This window comes from Uranotaenia lowii, chromosome 1 (assembly GCF_029784155.1).
Source record: "Uranotaenia lowii strain MFRU-FL chromosome 1, ASM2978415v1, whole genome shotgun sequence".
In the NCBI taxonomy this organism is placed as follows: Eukaryota; Metazoa; Arthropoda; class Insecta; order Diptera; family Culicidae; genus Uranotaenia; species Uranotaenia lowii.
The window spans coordinates 151,079,144-151,102,114 of record NC_073691.1 but is presented as its reverse complement, the minus strand read 5'-3'; the positions used below and the strand labels follow the sequence as shown (position 1 = coordinate 151,102,114).

General features: G+C 39.6%; 1 protein-coding gene across 1 annotated transcript; it reads left to right on the top strand.

The window, feature by feature from the left end:
• Positions 1-1,366: 1,366 nt before the first annotated feature.
• Positions 1,367-18,869, top strand: LOC129740504 (TRAF3-interacting protein 1). The gene is made up of 5 exons (XM_055732199.1): positions 1,367-1,644; positions 1,887-2,004; positions 5,466-6,832; positions 6,900-7,102; positions 18,618-18,869. The coding sequence occupies exons 1-5, from the start codon at positions 1,513-1,515 to the stop codon at positions 18,766-18,768; spliced, it is 1,971 nt and encodes a 656-aa protein (XP_055588174.1). The 5' UTR covers positions 1,367-1,512; the 3' UTR covers positions 18,769-18,869.
• The last annotated feature ends 4,102 nt before the right edge of the window (positions 18,870-22,971 follow it).

Genomic DNA, 22,971 nt, shown 5'->3' with positions numbered 1-22,971 from the left:
AACAAACTGTGGAAAAAAATCGTAATTTTCAATCATTCATATTTTAACAAGCAAACACATATTGGTGCTATTCTCATAGTGGTGTTATTCTTATGAGAGCTTGAAATTCAAGAGTAAATCAATGAAAGTAGGGTTCCAAAAGCTCCAGAGTTTAGATAATATTACATTATTTTATTTTCGAAATACATTTATAATTAGAAAAACAATTCGTCGATCATAATTCAGAATGAGAAATAAATTTCATAATTGATAAACATAACACGATATTCCCGAACCGTTTTTCAAAGAAATAGAATAGAATAATAAATCAAATCATAGTTTTAAAATCAGTTCTACATTTATGCCCATTTTTATAAAAACTTATCTAAAGTATTATGGTTAACCTGGCGTCAATATGAAGAAGCTCAGAAAAAATACTTAGATAACTATTTGAGAAGTTTTTTCTTCTACCTAACAGGAAGTGTATTATTTCCATTTATAGAACGACAATTATACACCCACAAATAAGACTCTACTCCAATAATGAACTTCTTTGGAAGTGGAATTATCGGTTTAAGATTTAATGCCGGAGTTATTTGAAAGCTTGTCAATACAATAAACTGTCGTTTGCTAACCGACTCAGATGGTGCACTGGGTACGATATCGGACTGGCAAGCGAGATGAAATGTTGCAGTGAGTTCAATTTTCACTATATTTTTTGGTTTGAACTGGCCAATAGGATGATAATCCCATAAAATGTTTTTCTTGTTTCGCTTGAATGCAGTGCATGCATCATTTTGCTTTGAAGCTCGAGTCTTTATGCCAGTAGTGCTTTTCCAATCATATCATTTTGGTACAGTACACCTTTCAGCGCTTTTTCGGCACAGAGTTTTGCGTGGTTTTGCTAAATAGGCATTATATTTTTGCAACCCTTTCTATAGATGTTGCGAGATATTCCGTAATGAGTTCATAAGTCGATATTTATTAGCTACCTGGTATACAAAATTCGAATTCATCTTTTTTTAACATTTTCTTTCATGAGAAATTATAGATTCGCAGTGTCAAGTTAAATCAAAGGGTATCGAAATAAGTTTATAAAGAAAATGAAAAAAGTTTAATCAAAAATTTAAATTTAAAATTTAAATTTAAATCAAAAAAGTTATGAAAAATATTCGATTAAACACGAGTTCACCACCTTCATTGGGCCCTTCCAACACCCCTCAAATCTCAAATATGCGCTCATCGTCTGTAAAATGTTGTTTTGATACTTTTTTCTGGTCGGGGAAACACGTTGGCGCGCTATCGGTAAACGTGTTGATCTCCTTGGTAACGGCTGGTGCGATACAAACTTTAAGCCTAATTTCCGTACGACTGGACAACTCAAAGTTGTGCCAAACAGTTTCAGTTCGTCACCAGTTGTCATCGGTCTAAGTTTTACAATCAAAAGATTAACAGTTTCCTCGATTGACCTCTGAGCACAGAAATTTTATAACATGCTGATTCATAGCTGCGGTCCGGTTGTTAAACTTTGAAATGTCTGAGTTAGATCCTGCAATCGTGAAAAAGACCCAAACCTCGCTGGGCAAGTACGTAAAGAAACCAGCCCTCACGGATAAGCTTCTGAAGAAGCCACCTTTCCGGTTCCTGCACGACATCATCAACGTGGTTGGTACCAATTCTATCAGTCTGCAGAGCACAGTGAGAAGGAAATGTCCTTCTTAAATGACGAAATATCGATTGTTAATTTTTCCATGTTAAGTGACCGAGTTTCGTCATGCGTTTGTTTGATTTTTTTTTGTGTTCGTATAAATACTTTTTTTTTACTGTAGCCGTTGTACATTTATGTATAGAAAAAAATGTTCGTTTATTAAGTGGTGTTTTTTTGGTCTATTTACTTTGTTTCACAGGTCATAAAGGAAACGGAATTCTTCAAAGGATTGTACACGCCTGATGAGCTGGTGTCCGACAACATAAAAGATCGCGATGCAAAAATAGCTTTCCTGCAGAAGTTGGTCGATGTGACTAGTAAGTTGAGCGGATATTTTTTTTCAACTAGCAGGTAGTAAATATGTAGTGATTAAACGAGGGTAGGCCAAAGGGTTTGTTTATTTATTTATTTACAATCGCAAATCTGTCGCTATGAGTTGGCATAGAAACCTGCCGGTGGAGTGAAATTATTGTAAAATGTCAAATAGGGTGGTCCAAAAAAGCGATTTGTTCTGACTGGAATCAAAATCTTGGGTGTTTCGATAAAACGCGCTTTGAAGGTGTGAAAAGGTGCTCGAATTTTCATATATTTTTCGAATTCGAGCAGTTTTAATTCAATTAAAAGAGTGTTCAAAAAAATATAAAAAATCTGAGTTTTGTACCAGATGTACATAGAAACATGAAGAATCGTTGGGTATACTTAACTCAAAATTGATTTTGGCCAGGGTTGGTAAATTTCGCCCGTCACGCTTGACCCGACTATTTTTGTATCATCAAACGACCGACACCGTACTCAATTGACGGAGCCTCACTACTCGCATGGCGGATAAAGCACGACAACAATCAACATTTCTCCGTCATGCGACTGGCGAAGCTCCTACACATGGTCAAATTTCTCCTGAGAGTGACTGCACTGAAAATCGAAAATACCCAAACTTGAGAACTGCCACCCCCCAAACCTGAGTTCAATATTGACAATAACTCAAGTTAGTGAACAAATCACCGCTTGCAAATACGCCAAACTTGTCCTTCAGGCGGAGAACTGTTTTTGACAAAATATTTTTCCGTCCCACGGCATAATTTGATGACATTAGGCCGGACCAACTTTCAAATCCTTCTTTTGTCACTCGGAGTTGGAACATCGCGAGCGGGGGGTGTGGATAATAAAAAAGGGAAGTGACAAAAGAAGAAATTCATATTCGTTCCAGCCTTATTAACTGAATATATGGTAACTTACGATGACTTGTTGATGAAGCCTTAGCCACAACTGCAGGACGACCGCGCACCCAGATGGCTACCATACATACATACAGTTGCGTTAAAAAAAGATTCTTCGGATAATATTTTTCCATGAAAATTTCACGGAATCTAGTTCAACTATCCAACTAACGCTCCACAAAATTTGAAGTTTTTACAATGACTAGAAACAAAGAGACAGCAGTTCTTGTAAAAAAGGGAAATTTGGAATTGTTTCACTAAATTTGCTGTATCTTCGACAATTTCCATTGAAAAATCTTGAAATGTGGTCCAAAGATGTTAAAATGTTTGATCTAATACCAGGCCAAGTTTCGTCAAAATCGATGAACGTGATCAAAAATGGTGCCGGGTAGAAAATGAGGTTCATTATCGCCCAGCAGACGATTTCATTCTTTTTTGGACGAATGTTTGTATGGTAAACATCGTAATCCATGTATTCTTGGGTTTTTTCTTTCACATAGGTTATAAGCTACCTTCAACTCAGAAACTCAATCTTTTCCCGGTATTTTTAATCTTTCTCCGGGTTTTTTATTTACTGGAAATTCCCGGGATGGACACTCTAGATCATGGGTGGCCAAACCATGGCCACATGTGGCCCGAGAACAAATTTTTGTGGCCCGCGAAGCTCCTTTTTTAAAGCCATGTTCTAAGAATTTGACGTTTTTTCCTGGTCTGGATATATCATTTAGATAAATCTGAATCAACACCAACTAAATTCTAATCAAAGATCTGAAAATCTTTTTGAATTAATGTAAGTTAAAGGGGTAAAAGTATATAAAAACTTATTTCGAGAAAATGCGCTTTTAAATTGTTGTGTTTGGCCATTTTCCATACATTTTTCGGACATTCGCTATTTTCTTTCATACGTAAAATTATGCGAATATAATTTTAAAAATCTGAAAAAATAACGGAATCTAATTTGAAACATGGAGCATCGCTTGGCATTATTTACTCAAAATTGATATTTTTTGCACTTATACCTGTGCTTTTACCCCTTTGGCTCTGGGGGCCTCATATAAATTTACAAAAAAAAGATACCATCGGTGAATAAAAAAAACAATTACTATTACAATTTTCAAATTATCAAAATTGTACGGTATTTTTTACAGTATCTGTAAATTCCATCACTCATTTTTCAATGTTTTCAGATTAGGTTTTGGTGTGAAGACATTCAAGCGGAGTCTAGTTTTAATATTGAGGAGTTTGAATAACCTCAGGAAGATAGTAAGATCGTAGCAAATTGTATTTCATCAACTTATTTCATCCATCAAAATTTGATAACTTATGTAATGTATGTAAAACATCAAAAGTTTGCTCTGTAATTTTTTCCAATTTGTTGTTTTTTGCTAAGCTTTAACAGTAAAGGGTATATTTAAGAAAATTAATCCAAATCAAAATATGTTTCAATTGGCAATGTGCTCCGTATTTATGTACATCAATAATGAAAAATTTGACAGAATTTACAGTTGGGTAGTAGGTTCAACTAGAACTGGTTTGGTACTGATACATCGCTCAGAAGAACGACTTTTTCACTTAAAAAAGGTGCAAAGATTATAAAACAGTCAAATATGTATTCATCCTGTTCGTAGAAGGCTTCCCGGATACACTTGTCAAATAGAGTTACTGTAACATTTGAAAAGAGTTGGATTGAGTTGAGGTCCGTACTTTGGAAAATCAATATAATTTGAAAAAAAATCTTTCAAATGTCGAAAGCTTGTGAATGTTTCTTTTTTTTATATTCCATTCGGCGTTTTTTTTTATTTGTTTTTCAAATTTTTTTAAGGAGAACGGTGAACTTGAAAAAAATGGAAAATGAACGGTCATTTTTCTATATTTGGAGACCATACAATTGACTAAATCTCCATTGTAGTAACGCGATTTGACATTTCTGGGATGGAAAAATCGAGGAGGTTTTACATCTCTTGCAAAAATGACGTGCATACACAAGTTGGGAGGGATAATTCATTTCGTGTTGCGCAATATTTCTACTATTTTTAAAACGGAGCAAAAATTGTAAGAATATGCAAGCAACAAAAAGATTTATTAGGATGACTCTATACTCGATGTGAACTAGGCAAATGTTTTTATAGCGTTATCAGAAATCTGATATGATTTGTTTTTTTTTGGCCCGCCAACCCATCTCATTTCTGAAATTTGGCCCGCCTGTTCAAAATGTTGGCCACCCATGCTCTAGATGAAGGTTGATGGGTTGGTTACGGTTCATTTGGAAAAATTTGAATTCAATAATGACTACATACCTGAAGCACTTAGTTTGAGGTTCACACTTAGTCAAAGGTCTGAACGATTAAAACTCTTCAACTCATTCATTGGTTGTTAAACCAATGAACACCAACATTAAAAAACAGAAAATTCTAAGCCATGAAGCCAAATTAAAATCGTGGTTATATTTTAAACAGCACAATTCTCAATTTTCAAAAGTCAGAAAAGAATGAGAATACTTGCCACTAAACAATATTTAAAATAAATTGTTAATTGACTTACTTTTCTCAACACTCATGCAGAGTCCGTCACCGGAAGGGAGTTGAAGGTGCGACCATCGAAAGTGGTGGCCGGACTTGAACCGGAAAAAACGAATGAGCTGCTACAGGCCATCGGTTATGCTCTCGATAACAAGCTAGACAGTGCGGGCGCAATACAGTCTTACCTGAAGACGGATGATGCTGCTGACATTGTGAAAGAAGAAGCTGTGAGAAACAGCGAACCCAAGGCAAAAGACGAGAAGAAGGAGAAGGTTAAGGAGAAAACTAAAGAAAAAGAAAAACCGAAAGACAAGGAAAAAGAAAAAAGTAAAGACAAGCCGAAGGATAAAATCAGAGATGCTACAAAGAAAAATGAAGCCAGTGGTGAGGCAAAAAAGGAAGAGGCTAAGAAGGAAGATGCTAAAACAAAAAAGGACAAGAATGAGAAAACTAGTAAAACTAAGGACAAGGAAAAAAACTCCGGTGTAACTAAAGTCGAGAAAACCAAAACAAGCAAAGTGGAAACGAAAATTTCATCGGATAGGAAAAAGTTGGAAAAATCAAGATCTAAAGATAAAGAGAAGGTGTTGAAACGATCTGAATCCATTAAAGAAGAACCACAGGAGGTAGTCGAAAAACCACAACTGCAAACAATAGCTCAATCAACTGTTGAAGAGGCTTCGAGAGAACCGTCGGTGGCTCCAGAGATAAATGGCAAAAAACCAACAACACCTAATCAGGATGAAATGGTAGCAGTCATAGACGAAGAAGCTGAGCTAAGACGGATGGAGCGAAACTCCAGTCGGCGATCTTCGTTGAAAAAGCAAAACAGCCTAACGGCATCGGAAAACAATGCTTTAGCAGATTTAAATCAGTTCAACGGATTGGAAATACAAGGTCCTAGCCGCCAAAATAGTGGCATAATGGCTGAGCCAATAGCTCGCCACGATTCAGATCCCGTTGAAACGATAGGCAATGATAGACTTTCGGCCAAACCACCCATAAACCGACAACAGTCGGTTGATAGTGTGATGCGGCCTAGGACAAGTTTAAGGCCACCAAGTGTGAGACCTCCTTCGGCCAGACCAGGGGCACCTCGACGCAAAGAAAAGAACGTTGAGATAATTCTACAACCAAACGAAACTGCCAAGCTGGGCGAAATCAACGTTAAAATGGAAGTTTTCAACAACGACCTGCTCGACGATGATGGCGAAAACTTGATCGTGATCGAAGATCCTACTCAAACGGGGGACGCTTACAGTGCCGGTACCGCCGATAAAATGGACGAAGTCAAAGAAGAGCAGGAGCAAGGGCATTTGGTTCAACAGATTCTGGAAACTCAGAAGGAATTTTCCAACATTGCGGGCCCGGAAACAGGCTCGATGGATTCGATCAAAAAAGTTGATAACGTAAGAAACATACAATATCATGAGCTGCTTGAAAATTTACCCTTAAAAATACATTCAAATTTTCTAGGAGTGGAGCAACAGTCAGCGACAATCATCCGAGCGGCAAATGGAAACGCTGAGGGAATCGATACAGAAGCTCACTCGATCGGTAAATCCTTTGGGAAAATTGATGGATTTTCTCCAGGAAGACATCGACTCGATGGAACGCGAGCTCAGCAATTGGCAGCAAATTTATTCGCGGTCAATAGTTGAGCTGAACAAGGAACGCAGGTATGTGGAGGACGATTACTATAAGTTAGATTTTTTTTTTCATGTTGACCTTAATTTGTAGCATTCAACGGAAGAATATGTTATTGAACTATTGATTTAGAGCATTTTCACCACTACATATACATTTAATATTTTGTAGAACCGTTCATCGGGGTAACTGGAAACGATACAATTTTCAAATTCATTAACCTGATAGAAAATGTATGAGATCGAAATTGGAGAAGTTGACACGACATCACTTCGACATGATTGGAAAAAGTATTTGTTTCTTTATTAACATCACCGAATAAGGCTAGAGCAAATATCAATTTCTTCTTTTGCCACCTTTCCCCCATCCCTTTGAAATTTCCAAAAAAAAACCGAACGGGGGGAATAAAGCTTGAAGTATTTTATGTAAATTACGAAAAAAATAAATATCTGAGAGTTTACAAGTCCAAAAAACAATTTTTGGAAGATGGGAGTTATTTCACCTTGATTCTTGATGTTCTTGATTTTATTGAATTTTTCGATAAAAAATTACTTGATTTATAGATTTTGTGCAATGATATAATATGCTATTTCGTTGCATTAAGCTTTCGTTAAATTGCTTCCACAATTATTTTTTTATCTCTCCACCCTCCCTCGCGATGTTCCAACTCCGAGTGACAAAGGAAGGATTTGAAATTTGTTTCAGTCTAATTCATTTTTTAAATTCCAGAATAGGAATATTTGGCAGCATATAAAGAAAAAAAACATGAAATCACGTTTCTGTTAGAGTAACTAAGTTACCCAAGTAACCAATAAGCCATGTTAAATGGCTCTAAGTTGGCATTATAGCGGGATATAGAAAAAGCTTAACTGAGTCAAATAGTTCTGTGTATCACTCAAGGGCTGATCAAAAGCCGATTTTGGCCTGCAATTCGACCGATATACGGCTAATAGGGAAATGTCAAAATATTTTTCCAGTGGGTACAACCCACTGGATGAAAAATAAAGAAAAAAAAACTGTTGATGTTTTCTGTCTTTTCCCCTCCCATGCTCTTTTGTTTTCCTATCTCCCTCAACCCTTCTTGGCTTAGTTGTTGTTTTTTCTACCGAGTGGAATATTTACTACAGAAACAGGAACCGAACTCTGATCTTAGCTCGTGGTCGACGTTTATCAGCCCCTTTGCCTCTTCTGCTATTTCACCCATGCATCTTTGTTAGGAAAATTGACCTATTTAAATTAACTTGCTCCAAGACTGTCTAAGATGATCTCATCAATATTCCATTCTAAAAAAATGTAATTTTCTTAAGTTCTATACAAATGCAGAAAGAAAACAAACAGAAACATTGATTGATTTTTAAGAATTTATTTCCATTCTTTCCGGTTATTCCGGATTGTTTTGAACTTCACATAAATTAACACTTGTTGTTTCTTAATCGAGAATAGCACAAAACTCACAGCACAGCATAACAGCAGATGATTTACACCTAGGGGACTCCAGCTTGTTTTTTTCGCTGAGGCCGCACCTTTCGGGAACAGGAATTTAGCCGCTGGTGGTTTTTCCGGCTCGATTGCTGCTCCGAAATTACAATCCTTCGGCAGGAGATTGCTTCGCAGGGTCGGCACGGATATTCCGATGTTCCGGATAAATCCTACAGTATCTTCTACAGGATTGAGCCTTTTAATCTTCAGCTTCCAGAACCACTTACCCTTCGTTCTCATTTCTAATCACTATTTGTCTATCAGTAGAAAAATCAGCAACTGCTTTGAAAAATGTTAGGATTTTATAATAAAAACACACCATTTGTTTATTAAACTGAAAATGTCATGCACAAGGCCGGTTAAAGGCACTGACAAAAGGTCTCATAGCTCTTTTAGTGCTTGTTCGCCGTTTGAATGTCAGCGGGCTTATTGGCATTTGAAAACATTCTATTCGGCTAAAAGGCACTGAAATGCTGATATACTTGCCAAATGCGGCTTATTTAAGTGCTTAATGGTTACTTGGGTAGCCTTGATCACTAAGAGCAAGTTCACTGGTGTTGGGAAAAAGTGGTAGAAATTTTGACGTTTTGAAAATTTTACCATACAAAAATGTTTTTAAGATCTTGGGGCGTTGTATTTTTTTAACACCACTTTTTCTATTACAGCCGTATGTGATAGAAATATTGCTATTTTTGCATCACAGCATGCGAAAATACAACACGTGTTGTAAAAAAACTAGAATTCCACAGATCTTGAAAATGTGTTTGCATGGGAAAATTTTCTAAATGTGCCGTAAGTGTCGAAATTTCTACCACATTTTCCCAACACAAGTGAACTTGCTCTAACGAAGAAAGCAATGTTAGGAAAATAAAAATTTAGTCGTTACCAGACTACCAAACACTTCAGACGTCTTTTTATTGCGTTCATCAGGTTATACGCTCAGCCTCTGACCTGTGAGTTCTGGTATAACCAACATCGACAATTGGTTGTTCCGGATGCAAATCCTGTTGCAAGAGGAGGGTCGCATTGATTTCGTGGAACGTTGCGCAAGTGAAGAACCGTATGTAAGGGATTTGGCCAGGGACACACCAGAAGTACGGATTGCAAAGGTCGCGAAGCGTGCTGAAAGGTTGCAGCAAGATCGTAAATGCAAATCGGTGATTGTTCATCGGATTGCCGGAAGCCAGCTTGAGTACGTGAAGGGCAAGCGTTCTGTAAAAGATATGTATGTGGAACACTCTGAAGATTCATCAGTGAAGAACACGTTCCAACGGAAAGCCAAATTTGTCTCCGCCGGAAACTGCTGACGATGAAGCTACATGAAGATGTTGAGATCCAAAGCCACCGACAAGGTTTTGCGAGATTTGAAGGCGAGTGGAGTAAAAATTGACGAACGAGATGCAATTTGTTATTTGCTGCTGACCCTCCCTCCATCCTACGACATGATTTTGATCCGCGATGGTAGCTGGTCTGCTGTGGAAGGAGGTGGTGATGGTGTGCCGGAAGATTTGAAGCTGCAAGCTTTGGCCACCATCTGCCTGAGCCTAGAAAGCTACAACTACAGTTTGGTGCAGGACGCGGTCAGTGCCGAGGACACGTGGGCGAAATTGAAAACTGCTTTCCAAGATACTGGGCTAACAAGGAAGATAGGATTGTTGAGAAAATTCACGTCGGTGCGGCTCGTCAATTGTTCCAGCGTTGAGGCATACGTGGTCGAGTTGATGAGCACCAGTCACAAGCTCAGAAACGTGGCATTCGAGGTGAACGATTCCTGGGTAGCGGCGATTTTGCTGATGGGCCTTCCCGAACAATACGAGCCTATGATAATGGGGCTCGAAGCTTCCGGAACGGCGTTGACATCGGATGCAGTAAAGGCCAAAATCCTTCAAGACGTGGCCCTGTCAGCAGCAGCACGGACGGTGCTCTGTACAGCAAAATGAACCGGAAGAAATCAAGTGAATCGAAGGAGGGTGGCAAAAACGAGAAGCTTTGCTACAATTGCGAGAAGCCGGGACATTTTGCCGTCAAGTGTCCACTCAAGAGGACGAAAGGAAGCAAGCCCAAGGGATTCTGCAACATTTTTGCCATCGGAGACGTCAAAGCGGATGAATGGTATCTGGATTCCGGAGCCAACGTTCACATTTGTTGATGTGGTTACCATGGAGCACGATGTTGGGACAGCAAACAACGGTAACATGAAAGCTTTGCCAAAGAAAACGGTTCGCATGGACACTGGCAAAGGACGAGTTGACGTTGCCAACGTGTTGAAAATTCCTGACCTAGCAACCAACTTGTTATCGGTGAGCGCCATTTGCAAGAAAGGTCATAAGGTGATTTTCATGGCCAACAAGTTCGAGATCTGGGACGAGAGCGGCGAGCTAATCATCACCGGTACCGAAGAAGGTGGTCTGTATCGAGTTAGTCGGCCGCAGAAAGCATTTTTGGCGAACAGCATCGAACTTTGGCACAGACGTCTAGGCCATTTAAATGAAAGCAGCTTGAAGAAACTGAAGCGAATGGCCAACGGTATGGAGTTCCAAAATGAAGCGATTGTCGATTGTGAGTCGTGTCTCAAAGGGAAGCAGGCACGATTTTCGTTTCCTAGCAGCGAGTCAAGAGCCACGGAGCTGTTGGAGTTGGTACACTCCGATCTCTGTTAGCCCATCGAGGTGCCATCGTTTGGAGGCAGCCATTATTTTGCAACGTTTGTCGACGATGCGAGCAAGAAGGTGGTGGCCTATTTTCTCGAACGCAAAAACCAGGCGCTTGAGGCTTTCCAGAAATTCAAGGCCAATGCTGAGCGACAAAGCGGCAAGAAGATGAAGATCCTGCGTACCGACAACGGGACGAAGTACGCAAACCGAGGCTTCCGAAAGGTTCTGGAGCACGAGGGTATCCGGCATCAAACGACTTGTCCATACACGCCGCAGCAAAACGGCGTCGCGGAGAGGATGAACCGTACACTGGTGGAGAAAGCACGGTGCATGCTGAACGATGCGAAGCTTGGTAAGGAGTACTGGGCAGAGGCAATCGCGACGGCCGCTTATCTCGTCAACCGATGTCCGACGAGGTGTTTGGACAACAAGACGCCGGAAGAGGCGTGGTCTGGCATCAAACCGAATCTTCGTCACTTGAAAGTGTTTGGTTCAAGAGTGACGACACACATCCCGAAAGCGAAGCGCAGGAAGTTTGATCCCAAGGCAAAGAACGGCATTTTTGTTGGGTATTGTGAAGATACCAAAGGCTATCGTGTGTATGACCCCGAGCGCAACGAGTACCAGATCAGCCGAGATGTTGTGGTTTTGGCTGAGTGCGAGGCGAACGTACGCGCAGCGTGTGATGCGAAACCCGTTGAATTCTTCGAACTGAAATTCGAGGAAGTCATCGAGTCAGGCGTTGGTTGTGCTGGTCCAGACGCACGACAACCGGGCGATGTCGTTATTCTTCCTGGCATCGATAATGCTGGAAATGAAGTTGCTGGTGGCGGTGCCGGATCTGTCGAAAATGCGCTCCCACCGCAAATTCAGAGACCAGCTAATGAGCAAGGGTTGAGGCGCAGCGGTCGGGAGCGCAGGTATCCAGGCAAGTATTCTGATTTCGTTAGCTATGGATCCTTTTCTGGTAAAAGTGTTTCCCCTCAGTTGCCACCCGAGACGGCCGATGATGCGAAGCAGATGGACGATCCAATTACCTACGACGAGGTTCTGTGTCGGTCCGACAGAGAGCATTGAGTTCGAGCCATGAAAGAAGAGTTGCAGTAGCGAAAACGAGACGTGGGTGCTGACCGATCTGCCCATTGCTGACCGCCCTGGATGCTGTAGAACCTGCAAGGCTTAACCTACACTCAGAGGAAATCTTATTATAAATTTCATAAGATACATCTTATGAACCACTTTTTTGCGTCCAAACTTATTTTTCATAAGAGTCTTATGAAATTCTTTCAATATTTATACGAAGTTCTTATGAAAAATAGAAGAAGCGGCATTGTGAAAAAATAATGAACACATTCATTCCATCAGTCATTTTCTCGTTGTTGTACCAAGCACTAACCAGTTGTGGAGCCATCAGTTTTTTTCAAAGTTGAAAGTTTTTTTGTTATTCTACATGGTAAGTTTATTTTTTTGTGAACGTTCTAATTATTTGTTAAGGTAAACACATATTTTTATGTTTACTTTTCAGCATGTTGACCGGCGAAAATGATAAGTTCAATGGGGTGCGGCAGAATGACTGTTGGAACCGTGCCTTGATGTGCTTATGGTGATCATGATGTTATTGTAAACAAACAACAAATTACCCACGAAAATAAACTGATCGTTTTTAACATCAATTATCTTGATATTTTCTCTTCAAACGTAAAATTTTCTGTTTCCATAAGACCCTCTTATGAAAAGCAACAACCTCTCATTGAAGCAGGTGTTCATCTGAAGAATTCATTCGCTTCATAAGACAATCTTATAAATTTCATAGATTTTTCTTATGGCGCCACTTCATAAGAGAATCTTATGGTATATATAATAGTATTTTTCTGAGTGTAGGATTCGTTAGAACACCCTGGTCGAAAGCAGAGAGGCGAAGCTCACGTTGGTGTGGAAACGGATATTACTTTTCAGGCAGCGAGTGGCGAAGAAGTGCTACTTTTCAAGAAAGCGGAAGTAGAATCGAAAATCGACTGGTATGTAGACTCGGGTGCGACGAACCATATGTTAAATTCCGAGGCCTATTTTGAAGAACTGCACAGTGCACATGCTATCGGAACCGATTCGAATCATCGTTGCCAAAAGCGGTCAGTGGAAGCGAATTATGCTGGTACTGTACGAGCGGAAAGCGTTGTCAACGAAAGACGGTACAGGGCTGTTCTGGAAGAGGTTTTGTACGTTCCGAAACTCAGTTGCAATTTATTTTCTGTGCGACGAGTTGAGCAAGAAGGATTCAAGGTGACGTTTTTTAATGGCATGGTCGAAATCGAGAAGAACAGGAATTTGCTACCGGGATGCGAGATCGATCGTTGTACAACCTGGGCGTCTACATGCCACAACCGAATTCGAATGCAATGTTGGCTAAAGCAGATAATATTGGCTTTTGGCATCGACGATTTGGGCACCTTGGTGTTACGAATCTACAGAAGCTGTGGTCCAACGAGATGGTCATTTCGAAAGAGACGATACCCAAAGCGAAACTGTACACCGGTTGTGAAGCTTGCGTTGCTGGAAAATTTACACGATAACCGTTTGTCAAGGTTGAAGAACCGAAATCTAGAAGGCCGTTGGAATTGGTTCACACGGAAGTGTGTAGGCCGTTCAACCAAAGTATGTGGAACCGAGAACGTTATTTTGTGTCATTTGTGGATGATTTCACACACTTCACGTTGGTTTACCTGTTGGAAGCGAAGGACGAGGTTTTCGAAAAATTCCTGGATTATCGAGCGAAAGTGGCGGCCTATTTTGGATCGAAAATTTCCAGGTTGAGGTGCGACAATGGCGGTGAATACGCTAGCAACAAGTTCCAGAAGATGTGTCGTCAAGAAGACATCTCAATCGAATTCTCCGTTCTCTATACCCCACAACAAAGCGGTGTAGCAGAACGGATGAATAGGACGCTGCTGGATGAATCGAGTTCGCTTATTTTCGACACTGGATTGCCGAGAATGATATGGGATGAAGCAGTGCTGACCGCTGCCTACCTTGGAAACCGAAGACATCAGCACTACGAGAAATGAAGACGCCCTACGAAATGTGGTGCAAGAGGAAGCCGGATGTGGACAACTTGAAGGTCTTTGGTTGTACTGCATATACTCGCGTTCCCAAGTAACATTGAGATAAGCTTGATCCGAGGGCTGAGAAGAATGTGATGATCGGTTACGCCACTAACCGTCTAGTTGCAAGAGGTTATTCGCAGCGTAAGGATCTGGATTACAACGAGACGTTTGCCCCTGTTGCTAAAGTTACGACGGTGAGAATATTGTTAGCAATTGCGAAACAACGGAACCACTTCATTCATCAAATGGACGTCAAGACGGCGTTCTCGAAGATATGATGCTGGTGATCGGAATTTGGTATGCCGTCTCAAGAAATCTCTTTGCGGATTAAAGTAAGTTCCTAGAAGCTGGAATGAAGCATTCAACTACTACCTTCTCGAACTTGGATTCAAGAGATCGAAACTGGACAGCTGCCTTAACAAGTTTGAAGCTGGAAAGAAGTTCATCCAACTACTCCTTTATGTGGATAATATTCTATTGGTATCCAACGATGTAGCTAAGCTGGAAAAATTGAAAAAGAAATTATCAAAGAAATTTGAAATGAAAGACATGGGTGAAACAAAGCAATTCCTTGGGCTGAAGATAGACCGTGAAAATGAAAAAATGAAAGTTAGTTAACCGAAGTACATCAGCAATTGAGGCGATTTGGAGTGCTGGAATGTAACCCCGTGTCAACCCTAATGGAAGCGAACTAGAAATTAGGACGCAACGGAAATGATGAAACAACCAAGAAACCCTACAAGGAAGTCATTGGCTGTCTGGCCTATCAAACTTTTTCGACGAGGCCGGACATCAGAGCAGTTGTGAACTTTTTCAGTCGTTTTCAACCGTCTCCAACCGAAATTCACTGGACTCATCTGAGACGAATTCTGAGGTATCTGAAAGGCACTTCGGACATTGGTTTGGTACATCAACGCCGCCAGCAAGACATGGAACCTCTGATTGGATATGTCGATGCTGATTGGGGGAGCAACGACGGCAGAAAATCAATTTCTGGTTTCGTGTTCCAGATCTATGGATCACCGGTGTCCTGGGCTACCAAGAAGCAAACCACTATTGCCGTATCATCAACAGAATCAGTGTACGTGTCAATAAGCCAAGCTGCCTGTGAAGCTGTATGGCTCCGTAATCTACTATCTAGACTCCTACTATATTCTATAAAGATAACCAATCTTGTATCCGAGTAGCCTGAGACCACAAGCGGTTGAAACACATTGACATACGATACAACTTCATTAGAGAGTGTGTGCAGAATGGAATCATCAAGCCGGTGTATGTTGCCTCGAAGGATCAAGTAGCAGACATCTTTACAAAAGGCCTTACCAGAGGACCGTTCCAGTACCTGCGTATGAAGCTCGGATTACTTGGTTAAGCAAGGGTGTTAGAGTAACCAAGTTAGCCTTGATTACTAACGAAGAAAGCAATGGGCGATGGAATCCAAAAGTTATTTTTTCTCTCCTCAAGAAAAACCCGTAAGATCTGTCAAAAGTTGGGTGAAGTTTTAGCTGCATCCCACTTGAACTAATGGAAAACCATAATCCAAATTCGGCAGCGCTTCCATCGCCTATGTTAGGGAAATAAAACATTAGTTGATACCAGACTACCAAACACTTCAGACGTCTTTTTAATTACTGCGTTCATCAGTTTCAAAAAAAAGGTCATCCAAATTTGAAACCATACCAAATTTGTAAAATGCAATCGGTGCATGTGCATAAAAAAAATGTTGAGGTCAAACAAGTGGATTTTGCAGTTTCGTTAGAACAAATGATGTCAAATTTCCATACAAACTTGAGCCTCGTTGAGGACCCATAAGAGTTTACCCAATAAGCTTAACCTTCCCATGCCGTTCGGGTCAATATGACCCGAAGCGCACATTTAAAATCTCTTTATCATCATTCCAATATACTGAAGAACTTGGAATTTTGACAGACCAAGTATGTTCTATGAAAATAATGATCAAATTAACGTCAAAAAATTGAAATTTGAGTTTTGAAAATCGGTTAATTGCGAAATGAAATACAGCTAAGCAAAGCTAAAATTGGATATCGTTTTTTTAAAGATTGATTTTTTTCTACCGGAAGATCTGAGATAGCGGTCAAAACTTTCATTGGACCCCAACATATCTATACACTGTCGGATAGATGGATTCTTGACGTTTTTAAACATCAATGAAACACTTAACTACAGAAAAGCTGTCAAAAGTTATGAGCATTTTAAAAATAAAATTGATTTTTCGGACTTTTTACTTTCTGAACCAGTTTCTGATAACTTGGTAATACACATCGATTTTATTTTAAAATTTTGAGTAATAAGAACAAATAACCTACACAATGAATATAATATCATCAAAATCGGTTAACATTTACAGCCAGGAGAACGAAATCAAACTACAACTCAAATTTCCCCGAAACGGATATTTTGCGAACGACATGGGAAGGTTAATTTTGACATGGGGTCTTCTGGCAGGTCAAAAAACTATTAAGCCTCAGGTTTTCATTCCGGAACATACCCCTATTTGTGGACCACCCTATTATTCATACATGATTTATCCAGATTAATTCGATTACAAATTTCCAAGTACATACACTGATGGACATAAGTGTTCGACACTGTCAGTGTTCTGTTTAAATTTTCGTTTTTTAACATATTTTTTCCTTCTTATTCCTGCCCTAAGATATAGAAAATTTCTCAGAATCTATTCACATAAAAAAGGGCAATTATCACAAACACAATTTTCCTCATTTTGGATAACGTGCAAATATAAAGCCTAATGCTGCTTTTTCCCCCGTCACACTGAACTGATGGCTTTTAAAGATTCACTAGGTTGAAAATGGCATTAAAGTAAAAAAAAACTTATTTCAAAAGTATTCGATATCTAGCTCAGAATACTGAAGCCTAATACTAAGTTTTGTATGATAATTTTTTTTTTGAAACTTCAAGTACCATCAAGACGCCATTCACCGCCCAGTTAAGCGGTTTTTCAACTTCAAACATGTGTAATAAAAAAACGACGGCAGATTTTTATTCGCTTTCTTTTCCAATACATCCCAAAACTGCTCTACTTTAAATAAAAAAATTAGTGGAATGCGAAAAATGTACGCTTTTCGAAATAATTAGCTAAACTTTTGGGTGTTCAACTGGCCCTATTACCGCCCACTCGACTTTTTCGGGTATCGATAATGTTTTCTTAAGGAAAAACTATCTGAACAACACGGAAACTGTTCTTTTTAGTATTTTCCATACAACGAGCTGTCAAAACCATATTTTGGCTCTTTAGAGAATACATTTTGTGAAATTTTTTCCGCAAATTTAGTACAAATTTTAACAAAGTGCGTTGACTGACAAAATGATGATTCCCGGCAAACAACCTCAAGTAACCGGTTATTTTCAGCGATAAAACATCATTTTCTAACATAATCAAACTAAATGCTTCTTACAATTTACACATTTGACACAATACATGCGTTAAAAACAAAGAAATTGTGCGTGACCGGTCATTAGGAACCCACACTTTTTTTTATACACCAATTACCGCCCATCACTAAACGCTTCAAAAAACAACAACTATTGAAAAAATCGAAAATTTTTTGATGCAAATCTATTCTACGAAAATAAAACTATCGTTTCAAGTCGATTTTAGGTCCAATAGGTACTATCTAGTAAACAAAAACCCTCTTTGCCCTAGGAGTACAGTAATGCTTAGTTCGCTAACAGGCGTCGAATTCAATAATTTGACCGGAAACGAAAAACCAAATATTTTATTTCTGGCTATAGTTAGCATAATTGAGTGATGTTTTTTCAGTGAAATGGTCAAACAATGATGCCGACACAGAACACAGGTCTTATATTTGGAGAAAACATCCCAGTTTTTTCAAAATACACACAAAAGGGTGATTTTGGGCGGTAAATGGTGTCTGGGCGGTGAATGGCGTCTTGATGGTAATAAAGTTTGAAAAAATCGGTTCAATAGTGCCTACGAAATAAGGTGAAGGATCTGGCGTTCCCACATTTTTCTGAGCATGGGCATTATAGGGTGGACACCTCAGGATTTGAGTGTTATTTGATCCTAGATATTGTTTTTAAAGATAATTGCTAGGGAAGGAGGTTCATATTAACTCTTTCCTGATTTTGATGGGACTGATTATGGGACGCCCAATCGATTCTCCACATGCACGATAAAATGCCACCAGACAGGATCGTACAAATGAAATTCTGCTCGTTTTTTTCCTATAATCTCTAAAAAGATTGAATAATTAACTAAGTAGCTATATTCCAATTTTGATGATTAGTCCTACTGTTTTACGATCCCTCAGCGCCAACGAGAACGCCATCGAACCACTGAAGCACCAGCTGGCGCAGATCGAAACAAACATCAAGGAGTACCGGGACCAGATCGATGACACCCGCGCTAACATATTACAAAATGAGCAGAAAATAGAGCGGCTCTATATGACGGAAATATGAGTCTTCGTAGTTGTTGATTTTCTATTCTACGAGTTGTTTGTAGTTTTTGAGAAATAATTTAGGGATGAAACTTTAGCTAAGTATATCTTGAGAAGTTTCCAATAAACGGAAAAATTTAGTTCTGTTTTCTAATCGCAGTGAAAGAAAATAATGCCATGCTTTAAAACAATTCCAAGATTTCTTTTGTTCTACTTCGATGGAATACTGTTGCTGTAGTTTATTAAGTGGTTTATTAGTTTTGTTCAGTTGATTACTGTGTTGTATATAAGTATAATTTCAGATGCTATACGTATTTACACTGATTTACACGTCCATTTACACCATACGTATGTGATATTTCTCGCATGCCGATAAACCTAAAACTATCAACACCTCCTAACAAAGGACGATTATGATACTTAGTACGTTTGCTATTGCGAAATCTCATCCCCTTTGCTAATTCGTATTGGTGACGCCAAACTAGCTTTGATTCTACAAGTGGCAGACTGTATTCCAGAAGTCGTCCGTTAAGTTGCTTTATCGCTTATTTTTTTGTTTTTCGTCTTAATGTAGTCACCTTGTATCGATCGTAATGATGAAGAGCACAAGAAATTATAGATTTGTGTTTCAATTAAGTAGAATAAATCTGCCTTTCACTTGATTCTTAGTTTTCGCTAAAGTTGATTATAGGTACATTGTGGGGCTCACTCTGAGAGTTAAGTGACGTGACTCACCGAATTCCATCTTCTATAATCCAGGCATCTGCAGTTCAAATAGATATAGATCGGTTCTCGGAACTCATCCAAACTCAATTTTCATGCGAAAAGAAATTTAGCGGTCACGTCACTCGACTCATAGGGTAGGCCTCTAAGATTTGTTCGTTACCTGATGAGATTATAAAAAAACGTAAATGTAATAAAACGCACCTTTTTTTAGTCAATATTTGTGTAGATAATTGAAGAATAAACAATCTCTTAAAATATACAGGGATATCACACGGATTTAATTGGGCTATCTAAACTTAATGTAATCCAAAACTAGTCAACATTTGCTTGCGTTACGGGGATAGTAACTTTTGCTTTAAACTGTATCGGGTTAGTTTTGTTTTGATTTCAAGGCTTATGGTAAAGACATATTAGATACATTGTTGGGTAAATACTTTAATGATCGGTATTATAGCTAGTCTACAACACTGAAGGCAACAAGTAGATTTTTTTTTATTTCATGTTGACCAAAGCTTAAGGTCCGCATGTACAGATATATATCGCGTGGATCTTTATTACATTTTACACTGAAAGGCTGAAAGTGAAACGCTAGCCAAAGAAGAGTCTATAGCAACACATCGAATGTAGTGAAGGATCTTGTCAAACTATTACTTTGTGAGCCTCATTCAATTCAATTGTTTCATCAAATAGATAATTATTCCGTAGCCATTTTATTTGAAGACAACCATTTTGTTATTTCTTAATTTGATTGTATTATTTAATTGTAGTGATATGGCTCTATTCGAAAAACAAAGATAAAACCATACTGTGTCTTCGCTTCAGTTAAAAAAAGCAAAAAGAAAACGAGCGTAGTATGTAGAACTGTTGCCGATGTCGTGAGGTATAGGTGCAAGCTAACATGCAGGATGGAAGCGTTGTGATCGAATGATCAACATTTCTTTAACGTTTGAGAACATATTTAACACCTAATTTGGTGTACGCGTTCACATAACACAATTTTTTTTCTGACTACATGCTGAGCGGGTCAACAATCCTTTTAAAATATGTGGCAAATTTGATGAATGTTTCATAATTATAACACTTACAAAAGACATAAAATTCTGCCTTCGGCTTAAGATGATAGTTTCCTGGACAAGCCAATTTGCCAAAATAGGAATCATTTTTTTAGAAATTCGTAAAATATTAATGACTATGATTTTTTTATTAAAAACTTGAAAAGGATTTTTTCTAAATTTATATAATAAAATGAAAATATATTACCACATTGCAAACGAAATACGAGATCTCGTTGTCTCGCTTTCCGCCTTACCATTACAATTTGGAGAACTGTTGATCATAGTAATCGAGAAATATTTAAAATAGATCATAGCAGTCCTTTTGAATCATTCATTTGAATTTAAATAAATCACTCTTGTTAAGTATCTCGTTGAAACCACTCGTGTTTTCACTTACTCTCCGTTATTTTCCATAAGGTTATGAGCCCAGAAGCGGGTGTCATAGCGACGAGATAACCAAGTTGAAAATTTTTCACACGTGGTGAAAATTTTCTGTTTCGGCAAGAGGATGACTGGACGAGGCGGATCGAATGGCCAACAAGTGCGAAGCGGGGCACTTTCGAGGACACCGATGTCCAGCGGGAACGGCCAGCAAGCGATTTTCTCAGGAAGCAGTCAAGCGGGAAGCGGAACGATTGCGAGAGCGCAGATTGCCGGTGGCAGCATTTCCCTACCTTTGTCGGAGCGATTGCGTGGCCAAGAAAATTACAGCTCTTGGTCATTTGCAATGAAAATGGTTCTCATCCGTGAAGGAACATGGGCAGCGATTACGGCGGAAGAACCATCCCAGCAATTGTCGGAACGGGCTCTGGCAACCATCTGTCTGAGTATCGAGCCAATCAATTACAGCTTGGTACAGAACGCGCAGACAGCTAAAGAAGCGTGGAATGGCCTGAAAGCAGCGTTTCAAGAAACCGGATATCTTCGGGAATCTGGCCTTCTTCGGCAGATGACCGGGATACGGCTAGTGGATTGTGAATCGGTCGAGGTGTACGTAAATTCGCTGATGACCACGAGGCACAAGCTAGCTGAGATCGGGTTCGAAGTCAACGACCGGTGGATGTCGAACATTCTTCTGATGGGACTTCCGAAGCAGTATGAACCAATGGTGATGGGTCTCGAGGCGTCAGGAATCAACATGACGGCGGACACTATACGAGCAAAGATTTTGCAGGACGTCAAGTGGCCGGATGATGATGCGACGAGTTGCGAGAGGGCGTTTTATGGTAATCATCGAATTCAATCGAAAAAGATTACGAACGGGAAGCCAGACAAGTCAGCTATCGTGTGCTATAGGTGCAACCAGAAGGGGCATTATGCTGTCGAGTGTCCACAGAAACCGGACAGGCACTCTTCATTCATGGTGCGGAAACGTTGTGCGAAATCGAACGATCCCTGGATTTTTGATTCCGGTTCTTCATCGCACATGTGTAACAATCGAGAGGTACTGGATTATGCACTTCCAGTGAAGGAATCTATCGTCGTGGCTAACAATATGAAAAGTTCGGTTGTGGCCAAAGGAAACGCAACTCTCACAGCAGATGTTTTAGGTGAGTGTAGCACTTTAAAAATAAAAGAAGTTATGTGCATTCCAGATTTGGCGACGAATTTATTGTCCGTAAGCCAGATTTGTAGTTTCGGACATCGAGTTGTGTTTACGAGAGATTCGTGCACGGTTTACAACTCCAAAGACGAAGTGATTGCGATGGGCGATCAGCAAGATGGTCTCTACAAACTTCGTCGGTATGGTAAAGACGTTGCATTTGCGGCAACGCCAAAAGAAGATTTGGCGTGTTGGCACAGAAAGATGGGGCATTTGAATAGACCCACAGTGAAGCGTCGGACGCGGGAAGCTAAGTCAGAAGCTGGAATTTTCGACGGTCATTCAACTGGGACGAAAGGCTGTCGCATCCACAATCCCCGGACCAAGAAGGTGCCAAATAGTTGCAACGTTGTTTTCAAAGGATTTCGAATTCGCACGCAAGGCGACGAGGAAATTTTTCGATTCCCCGAAGCAGATTCGAATATTAAAAAAGGGTCCGAAAAGAGGAGGACAGACAAAATGGTACAGCCAGATTCAAGGTTCGTTGTTCCGGGTGGTCCGTTATCCGGAGAGGTCAACAGAGCAGTTTTCGGCAACAAGTCCGAGTTTGACGATATTATTGGCTCAAGGAGAAAACCATTGAACTATTCCAAGTCGAGTCAACTAATCGAATGTCGGAAACTCTCACCAAGGCGGTTCCGGTACAGAAACTACAGGAAGTCAGGTCCTTCCTTGGAATTCAAGAATTCTCGATTAAGGGGGGATGTTGATCGTAGTAATCGGAGAATTAATAATTGGTCATAGTAGTCCGATGTTTAAGAATTGCAAATAAATCACTCTTGTTAAGTATCTCGTTGAAACCACTCGTGTTTTCACTTACTCTCCGTTATTTTCCATAAAG

What these genes read in the sequence shown, in the direction of transcription:
- LOC129740504 (XM_055732199.1), top strand. Translation starts at nt 1,513, where the DNA reads ATGTCTGAGTTAGATCCTGCAATCGTGAAAAAGACCCAAACCTCGCTG. An exon ending in CGATCAAAAAAGTTGATAAC is followed by an intron (nt 6,833 to 6,899) that starts GTAAGAAACATA and finishes CAAATTTTCTAG; the next exon opens with GAGTGGAGCAACAGTCAGCG. An exon ending in GAGCTGAACAAGGAACGCAG is followed by an intron (nt 7,103 to 18,617) that starts GTATGTGGAGGA and finishes ACGATCCCTCAG; the next exon opens with CGCCAACGAGAACGCCATCG.